The sequence below is a fragment of the Brienomyrus brachyistius genome, chromosome 20 (genome assembly GCF_023856365.1).
Source record: "Brienomyrus brachyistius isolate T26 chromosome 20, BBRACH_0.4, whole genome shotgun sequence".
In the NCBI taxonomy this organism is placed as follows: domain Eukaryota; kingdom Metazoa; phylum Chordata; class Actinopteri; order Osteoglossiformes; family Mormyridae; genus Brienomyrus; species Brienomyrus brachyistius.
In genome coordinates this window covers 3,825,982-3,842,685 of record NC_064552.1, presented here as the reverse complement: position 1 = coordinate 3,842,685, position 16,704 = coordinate 3,825,982, and the positions used below count along the sequence as shown (strand labels likewise).

Genomic DNA, 16,704 nt, shown 5'->3' with positions numbered 1-16,704 from the left:
TTATGACAGCCTGTACCCTGCAAGGATCTCCACTGGTGACCCATCCATAGCCCCCCCCCCCCCCCCCCCCCCCCCCCCGTGATGCATTACTGGTCACCGTCGGGAAGTAGAGAACATTTGTCCGCGCCTGTTCAATTCTCCTCTCGGCAATGACGGGGTTTTAGCGACAAGTCATTCTTGGTTACCGCGGCGATCCAGTTCTCATCGATTCCTCCTTCGAACTCCACACCAAATGATCTATTCCTGGTGTGTGCAGGTGGCTGGTGGCTCAGCTGATTCCTGAGACCAAAGTGACCATCAATTGCAATGTGCACCGTAGCTCCGATCCAGAGCAGATCCTGCTGCACAGTTCCTGCAAAGAGTGGCTTGCCCATGTGTTCCCAATAGGGCACAAAGTGGACACTGGCTGGCTAAAGACAATCCTGACTCTCTAGGCATATGTAATATTGAGCACCATTGCACAATGAGTAGACAGGGCAATGGTGCTAATGCATCTTGTGTGAACCTAGTAATACTGTGTGTTTGGAAATTGTGTGGACGAGGTTCTGCAGGTTGACACGGTAACCAATAACTTTCATTATATATCCTACTAAGATTTCTCCCTGTTCCGCTGATGGCTGTGTTCACTGTAAATCAGAAACTACGCTTAAAAGCTTTCAGTACATCTCCAGCTGTAACACCCGTAACACCGAAAGATGGGCTCAGTGACAAGGCCTTCTCACAAGATTAGACTTCCTTTGTAAATGTCTCTGTCCCGTGGATGCTGACTGAGAGCTCCCCTAGGGGCTGGAGGTCATGACGCAGCCACAAGATTGAGCCAATAAGTGCATCCCAAGCTGTGACTGTCATGAGGGATTTTGAGGGTGAGGTTTTTCACACCTGCTGTTCTTTGATTGGCCAGCCAATGAAAATCGGCACAGGTAGCATTCCAACACATAAATAATTAATCTAGCGCCCCAAACTCCCCCCAGCCAGGCACATTGCTAGGATTTCACCAGAGGTTGTTCCGGGTTGTCCTCTGGAGTCTTGTCTCCATCGCGAGACTTTTTCCGCTTCTTGTTGCCTGGAGAATCAGAAGGTTGCATGTTCAAGTTCCAGGAGACAGCAAGTGCTGAGGCATCAAACTCGCATAGACACTGGCCAGCTGCAGGCGCAACTTAGCTTCAGCAAATAACATCCGCAGTGGAGCGAAGGGTAAGTTTAGGACGCTGGTAACCAAAAGGCTGTCTGGTTAAGTCCTGGGGATCATGCTGAACTGCACTACTAAAATATCAAAGCAGTGTAAATAAGGAAAATGGTGGATCGTTTTGGATAAAAGCCTATAGCTAAAGAAACCATAAACCCCTTAAATTTTTTATATATATAATCCCCATGACCCAACAGTGGGTAAGTGATGAGAAGATGAATAGAAGGGTGAGTGTATAAAATGACAGACAATGAGAAATGGGTGCTGTGTCACTGGTGACGACAATATCGGGAAGCTCAGCAGTTTTTTTTACATGCAACAAGCCTATTTGATGTGCAGGAAATGTATTGAGAAGCTTGGAACGAGGGACGAAACAAAGAAAATGTCTAGGAGAGGGAAGACGGGGCTTGGATCAGCAGCTGCCAATGGCGAGCGGTTGGGTTGCTAAGATACGTCTGCGCTGAAGGCCATGGCGGGGGCGTCCAGGCGGCATGCGTGACATGGGCCTTACTCAGTTTGAGCAGTAGCTTCTTCCCCAGTGTTTCCTCTGAGGCGCTGAGCGACAAGGTGCTGATGAAGGGAGACGCGTCGAGGTCCGTCTCCACGGGAACGACGGCGGCTTCTTCAGTGGGGGAGGGGAGGGAGAGACAGAAGGGCGTAGTCAATTAGCTCCTGTACTACTGGGGGGGGGGGGGGGGGCAGACATGATAACAGATGCTATTTGCGATTTAAAGATGCTCATTATTATTCACAATAACTTGCATTCATAAATAATGTTTTACTGGCATGACAAGCTAAGTAATAAAAAACTAAGCCGGACTGAAAGAAACACATTATGTTTGGAGGGTGACACAGCGGCTGACTGAGGGGCTCCCTTCATGACGCCGGTCTCCTCCCACAGTGCCTGTAACCTGTGACTCTGTGTCCTGTGGTGTTCCAGGGTGTCCCCTGCCATGTCCGTCCTGGGACGGGCGCCGAGGTCGCACTCCTCCAGCGCCAAACCGATCCCTCGATTTTAGGCTGGTAAACGCCCACTACCGTGTCCTCGGATTGTACACGACAGACCTGCCCTCTCACCATAAATCTCACCGTGTTGCTCTTCGCTCTCGGAGCGGTCTTCCCGGATGTAAGGGATCTCATCCATCCGCAGGAACACTGAGTCACTGGGGCTCTTCTGGCCGTCTGACTTGCTGCCTGTAGGGGGAGCCAGAGAGCCAGGAAACACATTAGAGATTCTATGATTCTAAGCTTTTACTTGTTAAAATACTAATTTCACTGATATCAGAACTGTGGCAATTTACAGTTACTTATCAAGCAGTTACGTTTATCCAAAGTGTGGAAATGCTTAGGGTCAGAGACCACTATCTCCAGGGCTCTTGGGGTTAAAGGTGTTGCTTAAGGGCAAGTGATATGATTACACAGCTGGCCACAAGATTTGAACCCACAACTCTCTGGACACTGGCACGAATCCTTAATCCACCGAGGGACACAAAATTTGGAATTGTGTAGCTCTGTCTGATTTGCGGTGATCTTGGATCAATTTGCCATGTCTGATTTGCCGTGATCTTGGATCGTTTAGCCGTGCCTGAGTTGAAATGGATCGGTGCCTAGGAGAAGAGGTGAAGGCATGTGGGAGGGAATGCTGGAGCCAGCCCGAGTCACAGTACTTGCATGTGTTTATGTCCCCTTAAGAGGACTGTGCTGAGAGCGCCATCTGTGCATCGGATGCGGGACACGCGCCGCAGGCTGCGTCACACTGCGTTGTGGCCTGCGTGTGCATCTATGCATCCTGACGGTTAGCTGAGACAGGGGGAGGGGCTTCGTGGTCTAGCAATTACAATTAACACTCCAACTGAGCTGTCATCACCCCGTTTACACTATCGGAGGAGAGCCACGAGTAGCCATCGGGGAAAAGGACTCCCCTGACAGTGTGAACGGACAGTTTATTTTAACACAGACATTTAGAGATGCTCCTGTGATGTATATAGTAGGCAGAGTCAGCCACACAGACTGGGTATGAGCATCCTGGGGGCGGGGCTATAAGTAGGGCGGACGGATGAGTGGAGGAGTGATGGCGACACTCACGGACGATGCGGTTCTTCTCATTGAGCACCGTGGTGATGTGCGGGATGACGGCCTGGTGCTGGCGGGCGCGGCCCGAGCAGGGGCGGAGCTCCCGGGGCACGGGCAGCTGGCCGGGGCTGCCGTCCGGCGCGGGCGTCTCGGGGGTGGGGGCGGGCGTCTGCGCAGGCGTGCTGCCCCCGTTCATGTGGGCGTCCATGTCCGGCGTCTGTGGCGAGCTGTCCATTCGCGTGGCCGTCAGGGCATTTTGGTAGTGGCTACGGGTGATCTGGGGGGGGGGGGGTGGCGCAGTCCATGAACTCTCTAACATGCAACTTTTCGTGCCTTTCCCCCATATGTTTTTTTTTTTTTTTTAATGATTCAGCAGGAGTTTTTCTGCTGCAGAATTAGCATAAAATCACCCCCCCTTTCACTGCGACATTAGGCTTCCTTGATGAGTACTTCCTGCGGTTCTGTTTGATCCCTCAGTTCTGTTTGAATCCAGGACGGGCTGGCGGGGGGGGGGGGCATCCCGCTCACCCCACGAAGGCCCAACATCAAACAGGTACTGAGGTATGGGGGGGGCGGGGGGCATTCATAGACCTGAATATCTCTACTGAAGCAGGTCAAATGAAAGCCACTTCTTTTGATTTTGTAAAAAAAAAACGATTCTGGGGAGAGAGAACTTGCTGCAAGGGGTCCCAATCAGTCCAGATTTTTCCATTTAGACATGAAACGACCAGCCTGAGTTTATCAGTCCTGAGATACACAGAAATTCAGCTTTAAATACATGTTAAATAATATGTCTTAAATTGTATGTTTTCTACATATTTTAGAAGCCCGAGATGCCTTAAGTGCTGTTGCCATGGATACACCAGGTGTCCTTAGTAGGATCATGGCCTTTAACCATCTGGGCATTTTTCCCAAAGTATTTCTGCGCTTGAGACCCTCGTCTGGCTGCCAGCACTAAAGAAATGGCAGTGACCAAGAAATGACAGTGACCAAGAAATTGCAGTGACCAAGAACTGGCAGTGACCAAGAAATGGCAGTGACCAAGAAATGACAGTGACCAAGAACTGGCAATGACCAAGAACTGGCAGTGACCAAGAAATGACAGTGACCAAGAAATTGCAGTGACCAAGAACTGGCAGTGACCAAGAAATGACAGTGACCAAGAAATGGCAGTGACCAAGAACTGGCAGTGACCCCGCATTCAGATTCGATATGGGTGACATGTTGACCAGCGAGATTCGACGGGATTTGCACAGCCTGGAGTTTAGCTTGAGCGCCGTGCATCCCAGCATTAGGAAGAGCCCCCTCGAAGGTCACTGGGACAGTAACCCTAACCCTGGGCAGTGTGCCCCTAACCCCACCTCACAGAGGGTCTCTCTCGGAGCAGGGCAGTCGCCTGAGTACTTGCTATCTGCACAGAGACACAGTGAATTGCCCATTCACACAGAGGGAGATTTCACTAAGAGATGTTACTTGTCTAAAGGTACAAGAGAAGTGACCCATGGTGAGGGAGCTGGCATTTTGTGCTTTGCTGACGGCGCCCGAACCTTGATGATCTGCAGGTCGGTGAGCTGCCGCACGGTGTAGTCGGGCAGGTAGGTCCCTGAGCTGCAGTTCAGCTGCCCACTGCTGCCACCGTAGATCATGGAGTCAGAGCGGTTGAGTCCACTGCTGCGGGAGGGGGACCTGTGGACTGGACCAAACAGCAGGATGGGGGGGGGGGGGCGGCTCTCTAGCTACTGCTCTCCAACAAAAAGGACGCAGGGGAGGGAAGAGAGACAGAGAGAGCCCTGCCCACAAAAGTCAAATTTTCTTGCCCCCCCCCCCATCAAATGGGCTATGATGTGCCACATGGCACTCCAGCTCCTCCGTGGAGGATACATTCCAAATGACATCATCGCACTCCCTTAATTAACGCGTCTGCTGCCTCATGAGGGAGTGATCGGGGGGGGCTGGGGAGAGATGAGAGGCGGCCACGTGCCTTATGTAAAGCAAAACAAACACGGGCACGCAAGGATGCCATCTGCCCGCCGATGGCCCGGCAAAGAGTGCGGCCTGTCCGTCACTGCCAGCCCAAACAGAAACACTGGCCTTGTTATTACCGTCTGTCTGCTAGCTCAAGGGCGGGGCCTCACACCTCTGGGACAGTGGGTTCTATGCCCACTCCCCTGCGTCTGGGTCTATAGGAGCATTCCCTTGGATGGGCGGGATCCAGGACCTGCCCTGTGCTTCCAGGGACAAGCTCACAGTGAAAAGCATTTACAGAAAATAGATGGATTTGCTTTTATAGGCGCTGTGATGCAAAATGCCTAACATATGGCTTCCTTAAATATATTTTTGTATAATTATAACACTATTAAATATGCTTAGCTCACACCGAAACCTGGTCCCTGGGGTGTCAGCGTGTTTCGGCTGAACTGCAATCCCTCCTGGTTACTGCCGGTCACCCACGCCCAGATCCCCCACCCCCCCTCCCAGTGCACCCATCTGGAGCCGGGTCCGCCCACTACCTGTGGAGAGCGTCGGCATGATGGCGGGCACGCCGTAGTATGCGAACGCCCCGTTCTCGAAGCGCAGGGCCTCCTTGCCGAACTCCACCTCCACGCGACCCTACAAACACACACACACACACACACACACACACACACACACACACACACACACACACACAGGGGTACCAGAGGAAAATGTTTTTACCAAACCTACCTGCACCTGCTCATCACTAACCCATCTGCCGTGACGTCTCATAATTACTCATATTTCCTCTCCCAGTTGTCCCCCCCCAATCCCTACCCTTCTTCTGACTCATCCGCTGGGTGTTCGATTTCCATGCGTAATAAACACACCCATGCCTGTCCCTGCAATCATCTCCCTCCCCTGGGTGACACTGAGGCTCGAACTTCAATTCCCAGTGTCCCCACGCAGCTGTGGGGTGGTGCTGAGGGGTGCACTGACGTCCCCTCAGGGATAATCTTAGGGGTTTCACGAGTTCGACGCCATGGGGCTCCAGGGAATCGCCATGTGGCTCTGGGATTTGTGAGCCATATATTGGAATGGGGGCCTGCAAGACAAATTCTTGCTGTACCAGAACCAATTTCTGCTCCATCTAAAAATTGCCAGCTAATGAAGCAACTAGTGGGGTTGTATGGGTGTGGCTAGGGTGGGATATAAGTGTGGCTAGGGGTGGTCTGTGGTCAAAGGCAGGCATAGGTGTAGCTAGAGTGGGATATAGGTGTGGCTAGGGGGCGGGCTGTGGGCATGGCTAAGGTGGGGTATAGGCATGGCTAGGGGAGGGATATGGGTGTGGCTAGGGGCGGGCTGTGGCTAAGGTGGGACGTGGGCATGACCAAAGGCGGGCATGGGTGTGGCTAGGGGCAGGGCCAGTGAGTGGGGCGTTACCTCCATACCTGTAGCACTAGGACGAAGTAGTCCACGGGCTTGTTGCGTTGGAACAGGAAGTGCTGCGGCGCCCGCTTGTTCTTCTCGTCGAACTTGAGCTCCTGCACCACACTGGGGTGCTTCAGCAGACGCAGGAGTATTTTCTCAGACAGGTAGGCCACCTTAAAGGGCTCCACCTCTGCGACACGGCAGACAGACGGGGCAATGCACCATTACAGCCACCAGGGGGAGACACTGAGGGTGCCTTTCCTATAGCACCAGACTCTGGTTTCATAGGTCTGAAGAGGGTGATTAAATCAGCTTTTTATTTCAGCCTATAATAAACCTTCCTGGGACATTAATAACTGACTGGATGACACTAATAAAGCTGCACAGTCACTGTTTTTCTAGATGACGCAGATGGAATATCTGGACCCCTGGAAGCAATTTCCAGTTGCAAGCAAGGATCATGTGACTTTAGGTTAAGGGTGTTTCTCCATATGCATACTTGACCGTTCTCGTGTTCCTGCTTTACATCATCTTCAATTACCAAAGACCAGTTCCAATACTCAAGAACACAAGCAGAGAGGATGGTGAAAATCCCCAAATGTCGTCCTTTCCCCGCCCGAAATATCAGCGATATGTTAGGGTGCATCCAGCCAAACGGGTTCATTCTTGGGTCTTGCTAAGACTACAAGTATGATCTTTGCATTCTGGATATTAAGAAACACCCTGAGTGATTCTGGAAGTGTCTTTACAGTGGCCAGGAAGGGTCACATGACCTGAGTTAGGAAAGGTCAGGTGGGCACCTGGAAGCCCCTACCTGTGGACAGGAAGCGGTGGGTGGCCAGAAGGAGCTGCGGAGAGATCTTCACCTTCATCTCGTTCTCCGACAGCTTGAATATGGAGAAGTCCTGCTGCTTCCTCTCGTGGTGTGACACCCTCCGCTTGGTTCGGTTGTCGGCTTCGAGAGAAGGAAGGCCAGAGGCTCATGAGAAGCTCATTAGCGCCATGATTTATAGGCATCTAGGTGCTGGGGGACGGGGGGGGGGGGGGGGGGGGGGGGCTCCTCTACCCCCGCGAAACTGAGACTCGCTCTTCGGCGAAGGGTCAAGGGGGGACGTAAATCTAGTGATCATCATGGGCCCCCTTGAGGTGAGCCGTAATCATCTGGAGGGGGCGGTGCATACAGCAAGTCTCACAGCACCAGAAAACCCCGCGGTGGACAAACCGCCGCCGTTGCTAATGTCGTTTTGCTTTGCTTGCCGCTCGGTGATGTGGCCCCAGATGTAATGGACTCAGTTACGGTGCACAGGATAGAAAATAGTTATTGGAAAAACTATACAAGATTTAATTACGACATAACCTGGGGGGGGTGTATCTCCAGGAATTTAGATATCCAGAGTTACAGCTTCATAAGAAGAAGAACTATGTACACAGCACAAACAGAATGTGAGGGATGAGCTAACAGAAAATCACTGTATAAAACTATAGAGTCAGATTTAAGGAAGGCCAGTCCGGAGTCACAGTGTGCTTGGCGGGTGGGGAGTAGCTGGCTTCAGATGTACTAGTTATGGTTAGTCGACCAGTGCTGATCGTGCTGAAGAAAGGCTACGTATTGAATGGCTTGGCAGGACTGTAAATGCACCATGATTCATATCGGTCTGTCAATACAAAACAGTCCATCTGTACTGACTCCACTTCTGTGTATCATCAAAGTTAACAGAGCTTATGGCTGTGGGTTTAATGGTGACTCTAGGGAGGGACTGGGGTGTTGCAACTCGACGCGACGGGCCATCGTATGCAGAAAGGCATGCGACGTACTGTACAGGTCAGTCTCATCCAGGATCTCGGATTTGATGATCTCCTCGATGACGTCCTCCAGGGTGACGATGCCCATCACTTCATAGAAGGGGTCCCCCTCGCCTTCGTTGTTGACCCGCTGCACGATGGCCAGGTGAGATTTTCCTGCGCACGACAAGCAGAGATGCGTCTACTTGGCCAAAGCAAGGCAGCACATTGCTAACTGGAGAAGAGGATATCGTCATGCTAAGTGTTAGCGCCGTGTGGCTAAATGGGTAAGACCTCAGTGCCAGTGATGAAAACATCAGCAGCTTGAATTCCATGCAGAGTAGCTACATTCCTGTTAGGTGCTTGAGCAAAGGCCCGTAAGCCCCCAAAATATGCTGCAGGACAGCTTCTGTCTCACCGTTATATCAGTATGTATGTGAAAACTAACCCTGATCCTGGAGTGCCGGTATCCAGCAGGTTTTCTCTTCTACTTGGTGAGTTTCTATCTGCCTGAGATCAGTTGTGGTTCATCAGAGACCTGGTAGGATAGAAAAACCTGCAGGATACCAGCACTCCAGGAACAGGGCGGCCTTCCCCTGATCTGTACAAATGGCGGTTGAAGCTTCATTTCATCTCATATCTCGCAGAACAGTGTATCCCAATCTGGTCTTTGGGGACCATCAGACAGTCCATGTTTTTGCTAACTACTGGGAGCTGGGAGGGAGCAAAAATGTGGTCTGTCTGGCAGGGAGCTCAGAGGGAGCAAAAACATGGACTGACTGTGGGTCCCCGGGGACCGGATTGAGAAACGCTGCCATAGAAGGTGGGTCAGTTTAGGTAGACAGAAGGTATTGAGCAGATCAGGTAGGAAGGAGATCACTGGTGGAGGAACAGGTATGGGGTGGAAGGACTGGCTAGAAAGCCAAGCATCAAGGTGAAGACGGGAAACAGGTGGACCACCACCCCAAGAAAAGACACATTTTTGCTCCCTTTTAGATGGTGGTGGTTGAAGTGGCTCCCCACTGGTTCTGTAAAGCGCATTAGGCTTAAAATTAATGTAAAATAAGTGCAAAATTCATTCATTGGTTTATTCATTCACTCACTCATTCATTCAGATCTATACTGGGTATCATGATTTCTCAATTGACTGATTGTTTGGTTCAGGTGTGCTGGGAGTTGGGATGGAGCGAAATGTGGACTGCCTGGGGTTCCCCGAGAAACGCTGGCATATGTACAGCTATAAATACACCCAACCATCCATTTTCTAACCAATTATCCCAATCAGGGTCAAGAGCTGCGAGGCAATACTCCAAACAAAAAGGGATTTCGGAGGTGAGGGCATTGGTGCTGCAAATGAGAGGAGAACTTTCAGCCAATTCTGCTCATTCCCGCTCCCCTCCGTCCTCCGTTGAGCAGACCGGTGGCTGCCCTGAGGACATCCAGCAACCCGCACCGAGTCAGAATAAGCTGTAGGATGGTCATGGGAGGCGGGGTCCGGAGACAGGTCACTGGTCAGAGCCTTACATAAATGACATACTTGGAATGGGGTTATATAATGCTCGGCTGACTGGGCAGCCAGGACACTGACCAATGGTGACACTTGGGGGGGGGAGGGGCAATACTGCAGGACCAATCAGATTCCTGACTATATAATTCCACATTCTAATATTCAGGTCCCAGCAATTTACTTTTTCTGTCAGGAGAAACTAGTCTTGCTACTAATTAACAGTGATACAGATATTTGATATGAAAATAGTCAAGGCTCACAGAAAATTTCAGCTTTGTTTTATGTTTAATCCGTCTGAATTTGCATGAGCGTTTACATAAGGGTTTAACAGCCATTCCCTGAATAGGACTGACTGTATTTCACACTCTAATTAGGTGACATCTGGGCCACCAGCTCAGCCAGGTGGCCGCCTGGTCAACCGACCCCTCCGGTATGAGCGGTCGGTTGATTGTAACAGGCTGTCAAATTCATGGCGAAAGGTGACCTGGATGGGTGGGGGGTGGCTGTCACTTAACTAAGAGCCCTGTGACAGGAGCCAGGGCTTGCAGGGTTTAGATGTGGACAGACCATAATACTACAGAATAGATTGATTAACTTCCAGCACTCCCATGCGGGTGGTGGTCCAGATGATCTTGGTCAACACAAGTTACCCATTATTTCTGCAGCCCCCCCCCCACCCATACTATACTGAACCAATCTCTGAACATCGTGATTTGACCTCTGACCTCTGCTGCGGTCCCTTGGAAACACAGCCCCATGTGGCTGAAGAGAACAGACTTACTGGATTTACTGGTATGCTGTAGTATTAGGCAGGATTTGTCCATCCAGCAGCGTCACACTAGGCCAGTGATCGCAGGAAGCAGGCGCCTGCTGGGGGGGGGGTAACGGAGGCTGTCTGCGTGGCTGCTGCCCAGCTGCAGCTGTTACATCACTCTGCCATTACATAATCGCTGTAGCCAGCTCCCCCCCCCCCCACACGTCTGCCCCCCCCCGGCTCTGAACAAGCCCGCTGAGGCTGTAAATTGAGCAGCTTGGTTCTGTCTGCTTGTTTGATTGTTTGTTTGCTGTGTTTATGTGGGCCAAGCACAACAAACGGTCAGCGTCTAATTAACATTTATCCACCCCCCCCCCACCCCCACAATAACCCTTCACCCACTTCAAACCCATTTTCTGCCGAACAATAGACCCGTTTTCCCGAAACTAAAATCTGTGACCATGTGACCGCAGTCACACATGCATTACAGTAACGCGTTCCAAACCCAGACACATAGGATCTGAGGACAGGACGGGGTCTTCACGTGCAGGCCGAGAGTCCGCGTTTTCCGGAAGGTGGGCAGAGCCATTCGGATCACCGATGTCTTCCTGCGTCCCCCCGTTTCCCCCAGGTCCTGCTCGCCGCCACACGGCTAAATGGAGTTGCTAACGCTCATAATTATGCCGTTTATTGGCCGCAAGCGGCGGGATCCAATCAGGAGACGCCGCACCGGAGCTGCGGCATCACAGACACATTTTATGGATGCTTTTAAAAGCGGCTCCGGCACCAGATGGATCAGTAGGAACGCTGTCATTAATTCCTCTGCCGAACTCCTACCCGCCGTTGTAAAAGCAGCCCAAAGTCGCAGTGCGGCACAAACCCTATTCATCAGACAAGTGCCGTGTTTACAGTACAGAGGGCGGGTCACACAGACAGATCCTGCATTTCATGGTTCTCCAAATCCTCTCTCACATACACATATAAACATATATGCACACAAGCTCGGGGGGGGAGGGATTAATGCATAGGCTATGGACCCAGGGCCCCCACCTCAGGAAAAATGGAACGGCTAAATCGGGAACGCCTGAGTGTCCATGCGCACGTCACCGCTTGGCCCCCCATTTCCAAACCTCAGACCTCAACCATCCACATGCCCTCCCAGCCCATGCCCTCCCAGCCCATGCCATCCCGAAAAACCAATACATGGGTCATTAGGTGGCACCGGAATGGACCGACCAATGCAGTTGCAGTCTATCAGCTGGTCGTTTCTGACAGACGTCGCTAACGACGTGTCACCTTCGCATCATGGTACGTTACGCTACATGACTATAGAGGAGCATCACCTGCTCGTGGGTCATTTGCGTCTTTCAAAGTCATCTTGCATCTGTTTCACATCGCATACGTACTGCTGATAAAATGCAGAGGTGGAAAGTTCAGGCCCAGAAAGTACAAATCCAGACCAAATTTTTTTGTTTCAACCAACCAGTTGCGCATAAAATGTCACATTAACAAAGTGCTGAGCTGGTTGGTTAAAAGAAAATCCTGGTCTGGATTTGTACTATCTGGACCTGAACCTGCCACCGCTGATGAAATGTGATGCATTTCTAACCTGTGAATTAATATATGAATTCTGAGGATTTGCCTGGACTCCACTCACATTCATGCTGTGAGGCGTTTTGTTTGCGAGTCTCAGGTTTAATGTCACAGCAATAATGCAGCCATTGCCCTTTAATCTTCACCATCAGGACTGCCAGCCCCAGACCCAGGGTGGGATCACATGTCACTCACCCTGAGCCCATTAAAATCTTTGCTTAGGTCATTATTTTGAAACTAAATCAGCTCACTTGACGAGTGCAGAGAATTCTGACTGAAATGTACCCCGAAAAGCGTGGGACTGAGGAGCACCCACGTTTTAAATCCAGCCCATAAAGACACTCTGCCCGTTGCCATGGGAATTAAACCAAATTACACATTGGTCCAAAATTCCTCATTTCCAATTGCCTTTTCTCGACCGGTATTCCCACAATGAAAACGCCCCCTAACTCTTCATGACAGAAGCCTGGATGGATTTTTCCCACGAAATCTACAATTGTTTTGTGAATTTTCATACGAAGACCTACGAACTTGTGAGTCCCACACAGACTCCCTCCCACATAGTAAGAACCATACAACAGATAAAAACAACCTCAATTATCAATCATATAATGTATATACCGCTTTTAGAGTCTATCTTAGTTTACTTTTTCAACAAGATTTATTACTGTGCCTGTATGCATGTTAATGACGTTACATTTTTTTCATTTTACCTTGCAGGTCCCTTAATCATGTGACTCATTTCAGTTCTGCCTTGGGAACACGGATCCCTGGTTATTGATCAGAGCTCCTGCCTGCTGTGACCCCCCCCCCCCCTTCCGGCCCCCCCCTGACAGGTTCATTGTCGGCTGCCCAGCTGCCACTTCCACCCCCCTGCCCAGATCCACCGGTTTATTGTTTATTACGAGACTCAGCACAGCCGCGCCCCCCCCCTGCCCCCACACTCAGACTGAATGTTTCCATACAAGCACAGTAATAATTTTAATGCCGATACATCATTCTGCCCATGGCCTGCCACAGATGTATTACGTAATACTGCCAGGCACCAGTACAAGGTTCCAGTACATATTTCAGAGCTTAATAACTTCAATAACACCCCCAACGCTACCCTACTTAATTAACCTCAGCAGAGTTATTAAACCCACGCGAGTGATACCACAGTTACAGTGTCAAGTTTGAACAATGGACTTTCTGTGTAATGTGCAATGGGGGGGGGGGGGGGGGGGGGTTTGAAAGCTGCTTAGTGAAGAAAACCAGGTTAGTCTTTAACATATACGCTGATGGACTGGTTAGTGGTTAGCAATTCTGTCACTCATTTTCTCAGCCTGTCAGAACTCTTTTTATCTTGACAGAGTTAAGCTCGGTCAAGCGTCACATAAGACAAGGGCGGCCTGGTCACTGTTAGAGGTGAAAGTGCCTGATCAAATACCGCATCCGTCAGCGAGAATATCCAAAACCAAATTATTCCTTTAAAGACTGGTGGGCTGACGGGGAATTAGACCAGATATGTATCCAGCTTGAGTGAAACTAATGTTGGCAAAAACTAATAACAACAATAAATGAGGTAAAGTTAGTCTGACAATGGGTTTGAGCTCGTGAAAATATAACATCTTGCGCTGATATCCAGTTCGTTCCCAAAGCAAATCTGTAGGTAATGTAGGGTTAGTTTCCTATTAACTCGATCAACAATCATGATTAGATTAAGTCTGAATTTAATAATGGGTTTGCCATGGAGCTCACTGGTGCCACTGGTCGCCAAACATGCATACGCTCAAATCCCACAGTGTCACCTGTTCTCCATCTCTGGAACCAGCCTGCACTATAGAGGAACCTTTACCTTTCTTGAATTCCTCCAGCATAGCGTCCAGCTTGGTGTCGTTAAAGACGCAGTGCATGGGATGCTTGTAAAACTGTGTGATGGTCTTCAGGGGGGTGCAGTCGTCAGGGTCCACGAAGGCCAGGTCCTTGACGAACAGGATGTCCACGATGCACGATCGCTCGTTCTCATACACGGGGATGCGCGTGTAGCCGCTCTGCATGACCTCCGACATGGTGTTGAAGTCCAGCACGGCGTCGGACGCCAGCATAAAGCAGTCGTTCAGCGGCGTCAGCACATCCTCCACCGTCTTGGTCCTGAGCTCCAGGGCTCCCTGGATTATGTTCAGCTCCTCCTTCACCAAGTCGTGATATGGGTCGGTCACCCGCAGCATCTCCAGCAACTTTTCGCGCGTGTAAAAGTTGCTTATTTCCTGGTGCAGGATGATGTCTAGTAGTTTGCTGATCGGGTAGGAGATGGGGAACGAAATGACCATTAGCAGACGAGTCACCCAGATGGTTTTGGAGGCGATCGCCAGCCCATGTCGGGAGGCCACGGAGTGTGGAAGGATCTCGCCGATGAAGAAAATGACGAACGTGCATATGGCGGTAGATAACCAAGTCATGCCCAAAATCTGACACATCCAAACCGCCAAAGAGGTGTTGATAAGCGCGTTGCCCAAGAGGAGCGTACAGAGCACGTAGTTTCCGTGCTTTCGCACCGATTCGATCTTCTTCGCGTACTTCTGCTCCTTATCCGTGCCGCTGTTTTGCAGCACTTGGAGCTCCACGGGGTCCAGCGCGAGCAGACTCAAGTTCAGCCCGCTAAAAAGCGCCGAAAGCGCCAGCAGCAGCACCGAGATCAGCACCTGAAGCCAGAGGTCGGCTTCCGGGGAGCGCTCCACGACGGCCAGCCAGAAATCTCTAGTCCTAAAGTGCTCCCACTTGGTGCCGTCGAATGCACACATTGAGTAGTATTTTATTTTCTCACCTCTGCGCAGTTCTTTGGCGAGCAGCTCCACCAGGACAGAATTCTGGCTGGAGGCGGACTTGAAAGATCCCAGCACCTCTATGTCGGAGGTCCGAGCGGTTTTGTCCACGCAGAGGTTCCGTTTCGGATGGACCTGCCCCTCTCTACCCGGGCTAGGCTCCTCGATGAACGCGATCCACGGTGCAGTGGCCGCATTGGCTCGACCGCTAAGGGTCCTGTTCAGCCTCTGGGGGGACACCGAGTAGTACACACGCAGCATAAACCGCGTCCCCTCGGTCGCTTTCAGCACCCCGTCCTCCACGGACAGCCCCCCTCCGGTGTCCTCCGGGCGAAAGCCAAGTAAGCCGAGTGCCGCGCTGGGGAAGCACGCTGCGAAAATCAGGAGCAAGGGCAGGGAGCGCGGCTGAAGGATGCGGATCGCGGGGCGAGCAGCCGCAGCATCCGCAGCCATGATGCTGAATGCGCTGGGGGGGGGGGGGGCACGCTAGCGAGCCGAGTCACGTGGCTTTCCCACGCTCCGTCGCCCGAAATCGGGAGAACAGCTGGAGCCCCGGTAAATGCAGCAGAGGATCGACCGGGAAAAGCTACGGTGGAAGGCGTGGGGGGAACGGAGAGCGGCATGCAATGACGTAATGGAGCTTTGATACACTGTAACGAAAATAGAATAGGGGAAGTATTCAATTACCTAAACTTAGTGTAACATTCCTGAAGAGAACGGCTGCATGATTGCAGACATGAATTCCTCCGTTTTGCCCGAAGGCTCAGGATATATTAGACTTTATGTAGCCTCTTACTGACAAAATTACTTTTGATACATCCGAACGGATCGCTGTGCGATTGGACACTGATTTGTTTACCGATCGTCCCTTTGCGATGCGCACCTTACATAACTTAGTTTAGCGTTAAAGATAATCAGATCACAAAGTGCAGATTTGATCTTAAGTAGATTCATGGTTATTATGACATTCAAATAACCTGCCAGGAAATAAGCGTGGTGTATATGGACCTCCCGACTTCCTTTGAGTTTATCAGTGCTATTTGGGAGTGCAATAAAATATCTGATATTCATGACAGACACTTATGTAAGCATATTCTGAATCCATCTGTAACAGAAGGCTGAGCACTGGTGGACAACGCTGTGCTGTTTGCTGACATTTTCCCTTTTATTGTTTGTCTCTATGAGCTGTGAAATAGTTCATCGACAGAAATGTAATTATTACTTCAGATCTGAGGAATAGAACGATCCACAAGGTGGCAGCCTTTGCGCCTAATCTGCGATTTGCCTTCTTAAAACGCTGCAAATTGAACTTCGTGGGTATTTGGCACGAGGCCTAATGGCGGGAAAAGGCATTTGCGCGCGAGTCCTTAACACATCGATCATACATGAAACAAGCGTCGATTGATCGTATTGACTAATGTAAGCTGACAACCCCTATTCCACCCTTGCTAAATTTGATTCGTTTGGAAAATGAGTCTAAGTAATTCCACATTATTTGCACAAGGAGACTGTAAAAGAAACTTCACATAATCGTAATGTTAGAGTAAGTTTGATCATCATCATCGTCATCATATTTTGTCCTTTGGACTTTGTACATGATCCGGAATCATTGAATGGT

General features: G+C 50.6%; 1 protein-coding gene across 1 annotated transcript; it reads right to left on the bottom strand.

Moving 5' to 3' along the window:
* Positions 1–81: 81 nt before the first annotated feature.
* On the bottom strand, positions 82–15,551 carry LOC125715855 (metal transporter CNNM1). The gene is made up of 10 exons (XM_048987870.1): positions 14,120–15,551; positions 8,462–8,605; positions 7,461–7,601; positions 6,667–6,836; positions 5,770–5,869; positions 4,807–4,952; positions 3,272–3,536; positions 2,264–2,380; positions 1,698–1,808; positions 82–1,063 (listed from the first exon to the last, which is right to left on the bottom strand). The coding sequence occupies exons 1-10, from the start codon at positions 15,537–15,539 to the stop codon at positions 984–986; spliced, it is 2,694 nt and encodes an 897-aa protein (XP_048843827.1). The 5' UTR covers positions 15,540–15,551; the 3' UTR covers positions 82–983.
* Positions 15,552–16,704: the final 1,153 nt, after the last annotated feature.

Bases quoted from the DNA above. Each gene is read 5' to 3' on its own strand.
- LOC125715855 (XM_048987870.1), bottom strand. From the start codon at position 15,539: ATGGCTGCGGATGCTGCGGCTGCTCGCCCCGCGATCCGCATCCTTCAG. The intron at 7,602-8,461 runs GTACGTCGCATG...CTTCTCTCGAAG, and splicing joins GGATGAGACTGACCTGTACA to CCGACAACCGAACCAAGCGG. The intron at 1,064-1,697 runs GTAAGGCCCATG...CTGATTCTCCAG, and splicing joins GAAGCTACTGCTCAAACTGA to GCAACAAGAAGCGGAAAAAG.